The sequence below is a fragment of the Gopherus flavomarginatus genome, chromosome 12 (genome assembly GCF_025201925.1).
Source record: "Gopherus flavomarginatus isolate rGopFla2 chromosome 12, rGopFla2.mat.asm, whole genome shotgun sequence".
NCBI lineage: Eukaryota > Metazoa > Chordata > Testudines > Testudinidae > Gopherus > Gopherus flavomarginatus.
This window is the reverse complement of record NC_066628.1, coordinates 49,981,975-49,996,084: the sequence shown is the minus strand read 5'-3', so window position 1 is coordinate 49,996,084 and position 14,110 is coordinate 49,981,975. Positions and strand designations below refer to the sequence as shown.

The following is a 14,110-nucleotide window of genomic DNA, read 5'->3' as shown; positions in this document are numbered from 1 at the left end:
TCGGATTAGGGACCAATCAGAAGGAACAAAGGAGGTGGGCGTTATTCGTAACCAATCCAAAGCCTCGTCTGGGTAGGGCAGGGCCGTGAGAGGTCGTGATGGGCGGTGTTTAGTTGGAACCAATCTAAAGCCTAGAGCGCTCTGATGGACAGGAAGCTGCACCTCTCAGAGGACATCAGTGGGAAGTCGTTAGCCGGACCCAGTAGGGGCGTGCTGGAAGGTTTGACGAGCAGCGAAAAGAGCCTATCAGAGCCCGGCCCAGCATGGCGGCGCCCAGCGAGTAGGGAGCCGGCGATGGCAGGCCAGGGGGTCTGGCTGCGAGCCCGGGAGCGGCTGCGGCGCTTCCCCGAGCTGCTGGCGGGATGTCGGGACCAGGTCGGGCCGGGCCGGCGGGCGCGTGTGCAGCGCGGGGAGCTGGGGTCTCCCCAGCCAGTGCGGGCCGCTGGGAGCAGCTCGGGCCCGGGAGAGCCGGGCCGGCCCGTCCCGCCGCCGGGCTGGGGAGCGACTGGGGGGGGGCCCGGAGTCCCGGGGCGGGGAGCGACTGGGGGGAGCCCCGGGCTGGGGGCCTGGGGGCGGGAGTCCCGGGGCGGGGAGCGACTGGGGGGAGCCCCGGGCTGGGGAGCGACTGGGGCGGGAGCCCCGGGCTGGGGGGCGGGGAGCGACTGGGGGGGGGAGCCCCGGGCTGGGGGCGGGAGCCCCGGGGCGGGGAGCGACTGGGGGGGAGCCCCGGGCTGGGGGGCGGGGAGCGACTGGGGGGGGGAGCCCCGGGCTGGGGGGCGGGGATCGACTGGGGGCGGGAGCCCCGGGGCGGGGAGCGACTGGGGGGGAGCCCCGGGCTGGGGGGGGGCGACCGGGGGCAGGAGGGGAGGGAGCAACTGGGGGCGGGAGCCCCGGGGCTGGGGTGGGGCGAGCGACTGGGGGCGGGAGCCCTGGGCTGGCAGGGGGGGGCACAGCTGCGGGGGGAGCGACTGGTGACAGGAGCCCCTGGGCTGCCCCCTCCTCTTGCCCTGTCTAGGTTCTGCTGGGCAGGGCAGGTGCCTGACTCGGCCTTTTCTAACCCTTGGGGTCGGTGACACAGCGAGAACAAGGCGGGGTGTGAATGTTTCTATGGCTCCGTGTGATTTTAGGCAGCGGCCTACGGCAGGTGTGTAGCTGCGACGACAAAGGACCATGCCGAGCTGCGGAAGGATGTGTGCAGGAAGGAGTTTGAGGCCCTGAAGCAGTGCTTCACACAGGCAGTATGTTGCAGGGAACAACTGTACACACAGACTTGTGGATGGTCCTTGAAGGGGGACTGGCCCGGAGAGTTCAGGGCTATTGTGCTTAGACTCCCTTTGGTGCAGTGCCATAGGCAAAACGTGTGTCCAGGAAAGTAATTCTCAAACCTACGACTCATGCCCTGGGCATCTAAGGTCTAATACACCAGAAATGACCAATATAGTGATAGTCTAGTGGTTAAGGCACTGGACTGGGGATAAGAACCTGTTAATTTTCAGCTGTGACTCAGTAAGTTCCAGTCTGTGCTGCAGGATAACAGTGCCCCTAAAGCACAAGGAAGTTGTGAGAATGAGCAAATGTTTGAACCACTCTGACACAATGGGACAGTACAAGTACAGAGGTAGACTGGGGCTGTTTTCCCCTCCATGGTGATCTTATCTGGCAAAGTCTTCACAACAAAGCAGGAGCTGTATGTTGTAATCAGAAAACACCAATCCTCTTCCTCCTAGCTTATCTGACTCACTTCTTTTTACAGGCAAAGACGACAATGAAGTGAAGGCATTGGTAACAATGCAGGGGACTGGAATCTAGATTTACAGTCCTGACTGGTGTCTGTCCAGCTGTAATCAGATAGTTCCAGGACAGAAGAATTTGCATAATCTATAATTAAATCAGAAGGAAATGGGAGCCTAAAAATGGAACACTCAGTTCTATTTCATGCAACCTCCTCCCCCAGCTGTTTCAAACAATGTATGGTAATAAATGTTTGGAAACTTTTTAAATAAAACTCCAAAATCCAGGTCAGTGTTTTAAGACCTACTCTTTATTCTACAGTTTAACTAGGCAGTCTGGAACGGGTAGCAAAAACTGCACTAAAACTAAGCTTCTATTCTAATGAGTGGCTACACTCCCTTTGTTTGCTGCAGTACATTTAGCCTGCTCTGGGATGGCCCTATTGTTATAGAGCTAGCATTTGTCATGTGGCTTTCCTGAGAATTTAGGATTCCATCTCCCCTTCCCACAGGGTCCTAGGAACTGCTAGAGTGAGCAGAAATGCAGAGTAGGTCACTTGAGAGAGGGTTCTGCTTTAGCTCACAGGATTTCATTATCTCTGCCCATATTATGACTCATGCTTAAGTTCAGCTAAAGCCATGGTACGCTAAAGAACTGCCCCACTGCAACTGGGAACCTTGCTGTTAAACCTCCACTTCCCATGTGAATACAGGCTTTCAGACTGCAGCTTTGAAACCTAAGCACTGAAACTGCTAAGAAGAGGGAAGAAATGGGCCAAGGTTACAGACCATGTCTGAGCTCTGCCTAAGCCGTTGGCAGAGATCCTCATCCCAGCGGCTCATGTTAACCTCAAAGCTGCCAGGGTTCTCACAGTAGTGCAAGGACACTGGTTAAGTTTAGAGGGTTAACCATAGGGCTAGGGAGGAATGTTTGGTACGAGGATGAGTAAATCCAAGCTGCAGCTTGGTAGAGGGTAGGAAGGTGCTAGCTAATGAAAAGCACTCGGATAAGAGCAGGTATGATCCTTGGCACTGCTTGGGGCATGCGCACTCCACTTTACACTGCCTCCCCCTGAAGCTAAACAATCAAAATGGCATTTCATGAAATCTCCCATTTGGGGGTACACGGAGACCCTCCCTTCCCTCACTGCTCTTTTCTCCAGCCACTATCTGCAGCAGCGGCAGGGGGGATGCAGAATGAGCAGAGTTTCCTTAAGGATACGTTTAGGGCTTCACTTGCATCACTCCCGTCCCATCCTGGACAGCAGGAACCGCCCCCCAATGGCCGAGAGCAGCTTAACAGTGCTTGTTACAGCAAGAAGAGTTCAGATCAAAATGCTTTAACTTATTTTATTGATTTGTCTGGCGTGACCACTCCTCAGCCTTTCCCTGAACACTGCAAGCTGGTCCTAGCATGGAGAAGTGAGAAGTTCCCTGCGTTTGTCCAGCTGGGAACGTCTCATTCACAACACTAGCCAATTCCAGGTGCTGGGGAATGTCAGAATTATCTTTGGTCCCTTTGAGAGCAGCAGCAGCATGTGGTCACTCTAAACTGCTGCTCACATGGTGTACGAGGAACCGTGCTCCCCGTGCCAGGCAGCATCGCAACACAAAGCTGACAGGGGCCAGGGGAGATCCCTGTACACACATTAGGTGCAAGCTGGGCTGAAGGGGGGTGCACAGGGAGTATTTAGTTCCCGCACCCAGAGCTCCCTTATAGCTTTAAAGGGCTAGTTCTTGCAGGAGGGGGCAGACTTTAGATTTGGCCACTAGCAGAGGAGACTGCTGCACTGAGAGCATGTGTGTGACCTTCACAAACGCTGACAATCACACAGAGGCCATTCTAAGGCCTCCTGCCCCAGAGCAGACATTACAAGAGTCCCAGATATGGGTTAACTGTGCTTTGAGACAGGGTCATGGGGGACTCCGGCTATGGCAATCCCGTCTACAACAGCCACTCCGGGATGCATGCGAACGCCCCTCCTGACAACGTAAGCTGCCACAGACATTTAAGCACTTCAATAATTGGCTGACTTTACAGACGAGTCCCAATACTGTTCTTCCCTTCTAGGAGCTCAGAGTTCTCTAGTCTGAAGGCAGAGTCATCGCCCTCAGTGCCTCTCTCTCCAGCCCCCATCACAACAGTTACATAGGTCCTGCCTCCAGGAGGTTGATCTGATATGAACTAGATGAGGCTGGGTTAACCAAAGGACTCCAGTTTAAAAAGCCAGACAAAACCCAACACTGCTGAGGGCTACAGGCTCCTGGTAGGGTGAATGTCAATCATTCTAGTGAATGCTGGGGGAGTTTTTTCTTACATTTGGCAATCAAGGTCTCTCATTTACCATACTTTAAAATTTACTACTGATCCCCACTACTTGGACTCCTGAAACAAACCAATTCTCTTAGGTTCCTTCCTCCGCTCATGTATACGTTACCCAAGTGTCTTGATTACTGACCTCAATGGATTTAATCACATGCTGAAGAATTGCTCTGGGGGATACAACTATACCAAACATTACATGAACTCTGCAAAGGGAGAAGAGAGGTAGGTACGATTCTGAGCCAACCCTCTATGACACTGTCCCTTTACATCATACGGTTTCATTCCCTGATATCTGCTACTTCTTGCTGCAAATTTCAAGCCGTTCTGAGAGGGGAAGAAGGGAAGCTGCAGTTCCCAGCACAAGCCCCGTAATGCACTTTGGGCAGGAATACTCCCATTAAAAGCACAATTTGAAACGTAACAGCCAAGGAAGAGAAAAAGGTGAAGCTCTTCATTATTGCTAGTGTGCGGCCAACTGAATGATCCCTGGGAGGAAGGAGCAGCACAACAGTAGCCGTTGTGCTTGTTTAAGGCAGCATCTGACATTAACTACACTGATATTCCGAGCACAAACTTCAACCCAACACACGTAAAGCTGACGGAACGGCTCCCCATTGAGAAAAACGTACCCCAGCAATTGGCTAACCCAGTCCTAGCGGACGTATTTCCAGTGCGGATCGCAGCATTCCAGGAGAAGTGGAGCCGTGGCAAGCTCCCCCTCTCGAGGCCCAGGTAAGTTGGACTAAGCAACTCACTGCACTTATTGGAGAAACATTTGCAAGGAGACGGTTTGAGCAACCTGGGGACGTGCCTCGATACTGAGTGGGGAAATTGGGGCAGGACGGACAAGGCAATTCAACATGAACCAAACAGCACAGATCCTTTGGGAATGGGGAGGACCTTCGAAAGCCAGAGGCCAGTCGGAGCTTCTCTTTCTGGGTCACTGACTCTCCAGTCACCCCAATGACAAACACGGGCAGGACGTTAACATCAAAGTAAATGGATGGGCCATGGCGGCCCCCAGTTCCATGGAGACAGTAGTCTGAGGTCAGAATCAGCCCAAGGACTGTTCAGGCCCAGTCCAAGTGAAGTGCTGCTTGGTTAGACTGTCAGCAGTTGTGTATGCAGCTGGAGTCCAAATGGTCGCTTGCTAAGCCAAACGTTGAATACCGCAGACATTAGGAGCGATAACGACTTCACCACCAATAGAGCAAGGCTGGGTCTCATCACACCTCCTCTTCTGTCATTTGTTTTATCTGCCGACTGTGAACCACCTGCTGGGCTCCTTCTGCTGCCTGGTTTAATCTTGTCTCCAGGGCGCTGCGGAGGTCGTTCACTTTCACATCTGGAAGAGGGTTGAGACCAATGATGACGCCTTCGCTCGCCTCTGTCTCCTCCTCCAGGCGAGGCGGCAGGTCCCGTCTCCTCCTCCGAAGGTCCAAGTCAGCCTGCAGTTTCAGGTCCCGGTTTGGTTTGACATTCTCTGGGTCTGGTTTCTGATCCGCAAGGAGGGCTGCTCCCTTCTCACGCTTTAAGGCAATGTCATTCTCAAAGGCATCCTTCTCAGCAGGATCTTTGGGAAGTTTTTCATCCAGCACTTTTTGCTTGTTCAAGTGGCTTCCCTGAGGATCCTGCTCCACATTCCCTGTCTTTCCCTGGAAATCTTCTTTCTTAGCCTCCACTTTGCCAGCCTGATTAACCTGGGAAGCCTGCTGCTGCTTGCTGCCAGCCCCATCAGCCTGGTCGTCATTTCCCGGTCTCAGATGTTCCTGTTTATGCTGCACGTTCTCTGCTACTTGCAGTTTATTTGAAGAGTCCAATGGAAGTTCCAGATCTTCGGGCTCCTCTTTATTTGCTGGTTTGGTTTTAGAGTCCACACCAAAGACTCGTTCTGGACCCTTCCCTGCTACCTTCTGACCTTTGACAGCCCTTGGCAGCTCTCTCTGGATGTCAGCGACTGCTCCTGCCACCACCTCTCCAGCTTCCAGGGCACCCTTCTTCTCTTGGCTATCTCCTACAGCTTTGCCTTCATGCCCTCCACCCAATTCCTTTGCTGCAGGCTTCTCTGGATGGCTTCCTGCTGCCTGGACTGCATGTCCTATGTCATTGGCTTGTCGTGAATTATCGCTATGAAGCGGATCCCCTAAGTTCTCTAGAGAGTTTTTAACAACTTTGTTCGCCTTGTGTTGTGGGACCTTCCCACCCTTAGGAAGAGCGTCAGGAATTTTAGGCCCAGCTACACTGACTTGAACAGGAAACTTCATTCTAGGTCTGTGCACAGCCTCTTCCAGATCATCTACATTCCTTCGGTGTTGCTCCGCTAAGTCAACAGGCTGATTGCCAGGCCCTGGCTGAGGAGGCTCCAAGATCTCCTTAGGAAGGTGCTTTGCAGCAACATCTGCTTTAACATCTCGGCCCTCTTCCTCTTTGCTCTTTGCAAGAGGCAGATCAGCCTCCTGTGGTGTTTCTGTTGCAGAAAAATAAATGAAAGTTCTTTTTGAGTGTCTGCCCAGCAGCGGTTTTCCCTTCTCCACCGTGCACCTGCATGTTCTTCAGACCTACCTATGTGCCAACCCCAGAGAGTGGCAGGTGTTTTCTAGCCACATCCTTACCTTGCTTTGGCTTCTCATCACCGCCTTCCTCCTGCCTCTGCTGGTGCATTTCCTTATGCTGCTCTTCAATCACAGCGAGCAGTTTCGCCTGCTGGTCCAGTAGCTGCTTTTGCTGCACCTGTTGTTCTTTAATCACTTGCAGCAGGACGGCGTGATCAAGTGCCTTCGCCTTCCCAGCTTCTAATGTTAAAAAAAAAAAAAAAAAAAACATGGGGGAAAAGACGCAAATGAAGCTTGCTGGGAGCAGCAGAACAGCTGAGTGTGGTTATTGGGAGGAGAGGGAGCGGTGGGTACGTGCTTCTCCCTCCCAGAATAACACTTGCACACAGTCTAACCAAGTAACGATTCGTTTCAATCGCTATCCTTCTCCATGGGCCATACGAGACCCTCTTCCATATCTGTGACCCACCGTGTCTGCTGGAATACTTCCTGGCCATAGCCAGCCTGGGATACCCTACTCCTCGGACAGTCCCACTGCCATCGGGGGAGCAAGGGCATCGCAATACAGCCCTCTATCAGCAGCGCAGATCCTCCACTAGACAAGAGAGCTGAAAGCTCACAGCAGCCAGATGCAAATAAGTGTGTGCAGGGGGTTATCTGTCTGCTCACCCCTCTTCCCCTTCCACATACAGCTTCCTCAAAAGGAAAGCCAAGGGCCCTGCAGCTAACCTGCACCCCAGAGAAGACAGTGGCAGAAGCTACAAGGGGCAATGTTTGGAGGCTGCTTTTCACACAAAAGGCAGAGGCTCAGTAAGCCTGACCAGTGCCCTTGTATTTATCCTGGAAGGGGAGAGGTCTCTGAAGCAAGGGAGAGTCAACGGCTAACCAGATTCAAAACAAGAGGACTTGCTTTTTGGAACCCCCCTCTAATCCCAAAGGGGGATGGCTAGGCAGCTCTGACTGCTGGCAGGGTCTGCAGTTACCTCTGCAGGGGTGTAACAGTGCAGTTCAGGCGCTGACCCCTGGAGAGAATTCAGCCATTTTAGTGGACCTAGACCATTTACTCCTAGCTACCACTGAGCAAAGAGGTATCATTCTGGAGCTTCTGCTGAGCAGAAGCCAGTGCCCAGGAGTCCAGCAGCTCATCTGAACCCTGCCGAGAGGGAGCCCAGCCCAGAGAGCCTACCAGAGCATTCACATCCAGACGTGGAATATCTGCACAGCCCCCAGTGAGCAGCATCCGATTCTAGCCTCTCCAATGGGCAAGGGCTGGCTGGAGGTAGGGCTGAGAAAACGCCCCTCTCCTTTCCCCAGACCTGACACCCCACCCCCCTCCACTGTGCTTTTATCCTGATCAAGTGAGTGATGTCTAATAGCAGGCATAGGGTCCGAAAACCCAACACCACCGCCCCAGACCTGGGTTGCAGCTGAACACCAGCAGACTAACACACGGCACAACCCAGGGGCTGTGTGCTCAGGTTTAACTGTCATGGGGTTAAAGTTTGTGTGAGCCAATTTACAGCTTTGCGTAGAGGGCAGGAGAGGGTAGGGGGAATAGACTGCCAGTCTGAACTGCAGTACTTTTCAGCCAATGAAATCTGAAGTGACCTAGGTGCAGTGAACCGATGCTCACAAACATGCTAGTAGAGGACGCAGCAATAAGGGATCATAAGACTGTACATTAAACCATGACGAAAACCCTGCTCACTAGCTCTGCACAGACAAACTCTGGGGGACGCTCTGGAGAACACACAGTTTCTGTTTGAATTTACGAGTTAGTTTAGTGCTCAGAAGTCAGGGCCTAGCAACACGGACTTGATTTGAGCCAGGAACGGTGCAAGCTACATGCAGTGTGCAAACCATGCAGACATCCTGTCTGTAGGGAGACGTTACAACATCTTTCTTCTTAGGAAATGCACCTACTGCATATACTGTACAGTGCAAACCTGTCCTGTGCTTTCCCCGACACGCCTAGTGGCATTTCTCCAAAACTCTCTGGGAGTTTCCAGAAATTTGCGCCCAAAGGAATTAATGGCAAAGATTAACAGCCTGTAAAATGACATTTTAATTAAAAAGGGAAGTTGTCCTGCTAATAACCCACAAGGTGAATAAAGGGGAATGTTTTCGGTGCACAGCAGAATGCTATGAAACAAGAGGCAACTGTGGAATTTCCCCTTATATTCCCATGTCCAAAAGCCCCATTATGGGCGGGGGAAGTGAAGTCACTGGAAGAGTGCAGCTTCCTTCCCCCCATGTCTGTTTCCTTTCCGCTCATAGCTCGGCAGGGCAAACAGGAGTCCTTTCTACTCTCACTTTCTGGGGCCTGCATGGTTAGCCTTGGGTAGCAATGCTGAAGGAGACAGTTTCAAGACAAATCAAACTGGTTTTCATAGAGATTTTTAAAAGCTCAAGTAACTCCTCTCTCAACCTATTCACACACCCAAAACCTGCTGGGCTGCTACCCTGTCACCCTCCCACTGATCTGAATGAGAGTGGAGGGAAACGTCTCAGACCCTGACTCGCTTTGGGGGGCTTTAAAATACCTCTGATAAAAAAGATTGTAAGCAATTTAACAAAAAACCACAGAGGACTTGGGCATCCCGAGGGGCCACAGTTCAGGAGCTGGGGAAGAAGGCCAGAGAGAAGTTACCGTCAGTAAGGGGCAGCCGTACAGGAGGATTGTGGGCCCTGGCTGTGACACCAGCATTTTCCCATTTCTGTAGGGGGGGAATTCAGCTCTGTACAGAGGAACAGGACAACTCCCACACACCCTCTTACGTGCCATTAAAGCCCCCCACTTAAGCCTTATAGGCCTGGTGCTGTCTCTGCTGGTGTGAAGGGTAACACACACGCTCACGCAATGCATCACAAGAGCAGAAGCCATGCATGCTACTCTTTCATTAGCACTTAGATCCTGGAATTTTAAATCCTCCTTACAATTCAATATGGTCATTCCTTGAGGTTCATACCTGCTACTAGCTTTTTAATCTCAGCTGTTTCAGGCCCATTGAGATGCATAAGGAAGAGAAACAGATTAGGAAAACCGTGATTTCTCTTTTCTTTAACGCAAACGAACAAGTCAAAAGCATCAAATAACCGTTAGTGGCAGGATATGGGGAAAGCACCTTCATGAAATGGCCAGACGAGGGCCAGATGAATGCTAGATTCTACAGATTCCGCAGAAACAGCCACCTAAGCTCGTGTCCCGCACATGCACTGCGTACATGCAGCCTCTCAGGATATGGCACGTTCGGTGTCACCTCATCCAGAGCTGCAGGAAGCAGGGTACGCAGGATCTGTTCCCACAACGGAGATTCCCTGGATGTAGCCTAGCGTGTTCCAGCAATTCACGGGGCCTGCAGCTAACCTTCTCTTGGGCTGTTACGGAACCTGGCCTGTTCCAGTGCCACAGGTGTGATCTGCTGGGCCCAGGTTACACGGGGGCTGCTGGGGTTCAGTCAGTCTCTCTCAAGTCCACCATGGTGAGCAACTGGGCACTAGCCGCGGTGACCTGCCACCAGAGACGAGCCTGCGTCCGAGTCTTGGATTTTGCCATCCCAGACTGGCAGAAGCTAGGAACGTTCCGGCATCTGTCTACACTGCAGCTGGCAGCGTGCTCCCCTGTGCAGGTAGCCGGACAGCGTGCTCCCCTGTGCAGGTAGCCGGACACATGCTAGCCCACTAACAATAGTAGTGTGGCCACAGCGGCCTGGGTGCAAATCCACCTGAGCCCCTGCTGGCCTGAGCAGACTGGTGTGGGTCTGTCTGCCTGTGACAGGAGGATGTGCCTTTGGAGGTACCCGACTGTGCTGGCTAAGAAGCCGTGGGCTCCAAACCCTTGCAGCGGTGGGAAGAGCGGCTGGGTATTCTGGAGGCCACTACTCTCTTGGAGAAGCTGAACCTCACCGACCTACCCGTGTCTCATGAGCTAGCATGCAGCCCGCAGGCGGGAACAGGATCCGTCGCAGGATGTGGAACTCCTCAGAGCAGAGTTCACATTGCCATTTCCCATGGGGCTTTTATTCTGGCTTTGCTCTTGTTCACCCTGGGGCCTCGCTCTGTACTCTAAGCTTGGGGGGGGAAGGGGAGAGAGCACCAGGTCTACAGTCCAGCATGGGTCACAGCACCAGCAGGGCTGGCAGAAGTTTTGCTTTGAAACGAGCCATCCTCTCCTGGAATATTTACCCCTTCGAGACAGCCGCTAAGCACTAGCTTATAGCCGTGTTTTCCCAAGCCGTGGGTCCCAACCCATCAGTGGTACACAGTGGAGTTCCAGATGAGTCGCAGGGCTGGGCCAGGTCACAACCCAGAGCAGGGAGCTGGGCCCAGCCCCACAGGACAGGAGTGGGAGTGTGGGACAGGCTCGCTCTGCAGCGCCTCCCCTCTGCACCTGGCCGGGATCAGGGTGCAGTGCCAGAGCAGAGGGAGCATGCATGTAACGGCAGGCAGCAAAAAGCCAAAAGGACCCACCAGCCTAAAGTTACATGATCCCAACTACCGCGACCAAACCGTCTGGGCTGTACATTCTCACCTAACGGTGCAGCAGGCTCCCAGGGGATTGGCAGCTGTGGGGTGGCTACACCCCACTTCATGCACCCGGCGTAAGGGGAGACTCACCCTCCAGCTTGCTGTCGGCGTTCTCCTGCGGCTTGTCCTCGGCATTTCGGATCTCTCTCTGCTCCAATTGCTGCGCCTGTGCTGGATCCAGCCTGGCCGGCGGGAGCAGCTCCTGCTTCTCACCTGCGGACAGACAGACCGACCAACCCATCTCTTTGGTTGGAAAGGAAGAAGGGGCAAATGTTCTCTAAAAGCAGCTCCACACTCTGTCCCGCCTCCCCCCGCCCGCCTCCCGCCAACGCAGTTTATATTCAACCTGACAACTGCAAGGGAAGTAATAAAAAAAATATTTAACAATCTTATAGACTCCTGGCAGAGAGCCAATGCTAACTACCTTAGCCAATTAAAATGCAAGAACCGTCCTAGCTAGCTTTTAGATGGGCACTTAGCAATGTGTTACCTGTCAAGATCTCCCAACTCCACGTCCCCAGTGCGTTGTGAGACACATAACAACAGCACGGCACCTGACATTTAGTAGGCTAGCAAACAATTGTTTGACAGATATTGTAGTAGCTGTCAAAGACACCAGATTCCTTGTTTCCCCCAACAGCTGCTGAAGGGGCTGTGCATATTCACATGCTAATCTGGTGAAATTAGAAGGGAACACTGGAACGTAGGGAGGAGTAACCTATTGCTGCCTTCCCCTAGCCTAGACAAGAGGAGGATTTGCTCAGATGAGAGACGCAGGAGATGACTTACCAGGGTCAATTTCCTTCTCTATGGACTTCACAGCCTCCGCAACGTTCCCAGGCTGCTGGAGATTTGCATTCTCCCTTCCACCTGCGGCCTCAACTCTCTTTTCACCCCCAGGCAGAACAGCCAGTGACCTTGGCTCAACCACCCGTTTGCCGGGCTCCAGATCTTTGTACAGCGGTCGGCCATCTCGTCGCACCTCCGGGGCATTCTGCAGGTCCTCGAGGGGCCTGTCAAACTCTCTCTGGGCCCCATCTTCCTTTCCTGGTTCTAGGTTGGGCTCCTCTCTCTTGGGATCTAGCTGTGCAGCCTTCTCCAGGGCCGGCTTGAGCCGATTTGCATTGGCTTCTTCAGGCGGAGGCTTGTTCTCTTCAGATTCTTCACGGTCCTGCCCCTCATCGACGACAACTGCGTCATGTGGGACAGGTGGCTCATGGCGATGGGCTTCTCCCACAGGTAAAGCAATCCCTGGGGAGAAGGGGAGGGGAGAAGGTCAATGGGCCCCTCTGGTGGGATTTGGGGAAACTCCACCCAGCAGACCCATGGCATACCCGTGTGTACTCTCCTGCCCTGATATGTGTCACCCCTTCCAGTGAGCAGTCCTTGCTGCCTAGCCACACGCAAGCATATCCAGTGAGCCCCAGGAGCTGCCGCGCTGGGCCAGGGAGGGAATCGGCCTGGACGGGGATGGAATCATGAATTATCTGCAATAATACTGCAAACCACCCCTTCCAAGTATGTCAAGTTGCACCTCTAAGCTCCCGCCCTCTCCCCATCCCCACAACCCCATCTCTGGGATACCTTGGTCAGGCCGGTCGAGCTGCACTTCCTCCTGCTGTTTGGCCTTCGCTTCGTCTCTCTTGGGCACGTCCAGGGGCACCTTGATCTGTGGCTGTTCCATCTCTTCCTTCTCGTTCGGCAGCTTCGGTTTCTCACGGCTGTCCTCCGCCCCTTCCACAGCCGGATCCTGGACTGTAAGCATGGCACAATTAATTGAATGAGGTCGCACGTGGCTGCACTGTCAATCTATAAAAGGAATCAGGGCAATTCTTTTATCAGCTGTAATCCTGTTTCTCCAGCTGAGTGACACAGGTCTAGGAGGCAATTTTGAGCTCCTCAGTCAATTGTTAGTGCTTAGTTTTCTTTACTAACCATCACTCTTTTGTTATCAAGATACAGAACAACAGGACAACACAGCTTACTGGGACGAAAGCTGCCTGCTGCCATGAACTACCACCAGATGGCAGCATTGATCTTGCGCTGGTTTCTGCCACCACAAAGATGCTGAGCTCCTTCAATCTCTCAGAGCGCCGGCTCCCGGGCCAGCACGGGCGGGGGCTCTGCGGAGAGCCTCTTTCCCAGCTGCGAGGCTACACTCCGGACAGGAAAGGCACATCAACTAGTTTCCTAATTTACTTCTTCACAAGAGCAATTGCTATAACTGGCACGGGGATGCAATGCAACCGAGTGGGAGGGGGATCATAGATTGGGCACAAAATTTTAACCATGCGGGTGATGAACCATTGGAACAAACTTCCAAGGAGAGCAGCAAACTCTTCGTCCCTTCATGCCTTGTCTGGAAGGCTGGATGCCCTTTTGAAAGATCTGCTATAATCAAACCCAAGTTACTGGGATCAATAGCGAGGTTACTGGGTGGAATTCTCTGGCCTGTGTTGTACAAGAAATCAGGCCAGATGTTCAAATGGTCCCCTCTGGCCTTAATCTATGAAATGGGAATGTAGGTGCCGCCCATAAGCCGCTCTCAGCGGCAGCCCACACTATGGAAATGTTTGAGAACCTCGACTTCAGAGGAAAAACAGAGGAGGGAATCAGATTGTTTTCCAGCTTTTGGGAGATGAAATCACACAGAGCATTTTCTGTCCAATGAACTCGGAAATATTTACTTTCTCTATCAGAAAAACACACTTCTCCACCCCTCCCTCAAATTTCCTTTGGGGAATCAATGCTATAAACTTTTTTCAATGTTCTCCTCCCCCTCCCTGGAGCTGGTGCCGTTTGTTACCAGATGAATTCATGGGAAAGAGAGACTGCCACAATTTCAGCTGTGCGGGTCTTATGCAAGTTGTGAAATAGACGGAACAGTACAAGATCCAGGCCCATGTGGAAAGCCCGGCTGGAACAGCTGACAGACTTGGAATCTTTGCCCGAGAGCACTGCGCAAGGTTGGGAAA

At 52.9% G+C, this 14,110-nt stretch overlaps 2 protein-coding genes across 3 annotated transcripts in view; one reads left to right on the top strand and one right to left on the bottom strand.

Annotated features, from left to right (window-relative positions):
* The first annotated feature begins 129 nt into the window (after positions 1–129).
* NDUFAF8 (NADH:ubiquinone oxidoreductase complex assembly factor 8) lies at positions 130–2,016 on the top strand. Its single transcript, XM_050921045.1, has 3 exons — positions 130–375; positions 1,128–1,238; positions 1,754–2,016. The coding sequence occupies exons 1-3, from the start codon at positions 145–147 to the stop codon at positions 1,772–1,774; spliced, it is 363 nt and encodes a 120-aa protein (XP_050777002.1). The 5' UTR covers positions 130–144; the 3' UTR covers positions 1,775–2,016.
* A 1,050-nt stretch (positions 2,017–3,066) lies between these two features.
* The window catches only part of SLC38A10 (solute carrier family 38 member 10), a 47,027-nt gene continuing 35,983 nt past the window's right edge, over positions 3,067–14,110 (bottom strand). For both annotated transcript variants that reach the window (XM_050921039.1, XM_050921040.1), the window contains 5 exons: positions 12,720–12,890; positions 11,925–12,386; positions 11,226–11,348; positions 6,669–6,848; positions 3,067–6,523 (listed from right to left, as the gene is read on the bottom strand). In XM_050921039.1, the coding sequence (XP_050776996.1) occupies positions 5,283–6,523; positions 6,669–6,848; positions 11,226–11,348; positions 11,925–12,386; positions 12,720–12,890 (2,177 nt within the window). In that variant the 3' untranslated portion in view covers positions 3,067–5,282. The remainder of the gene's footprint in view (positions 6,524–6,668; positions 6,849–11,225; positions 11,349–11,924; positions 12,387–12,719; positions 12,891–14,110) is intronic.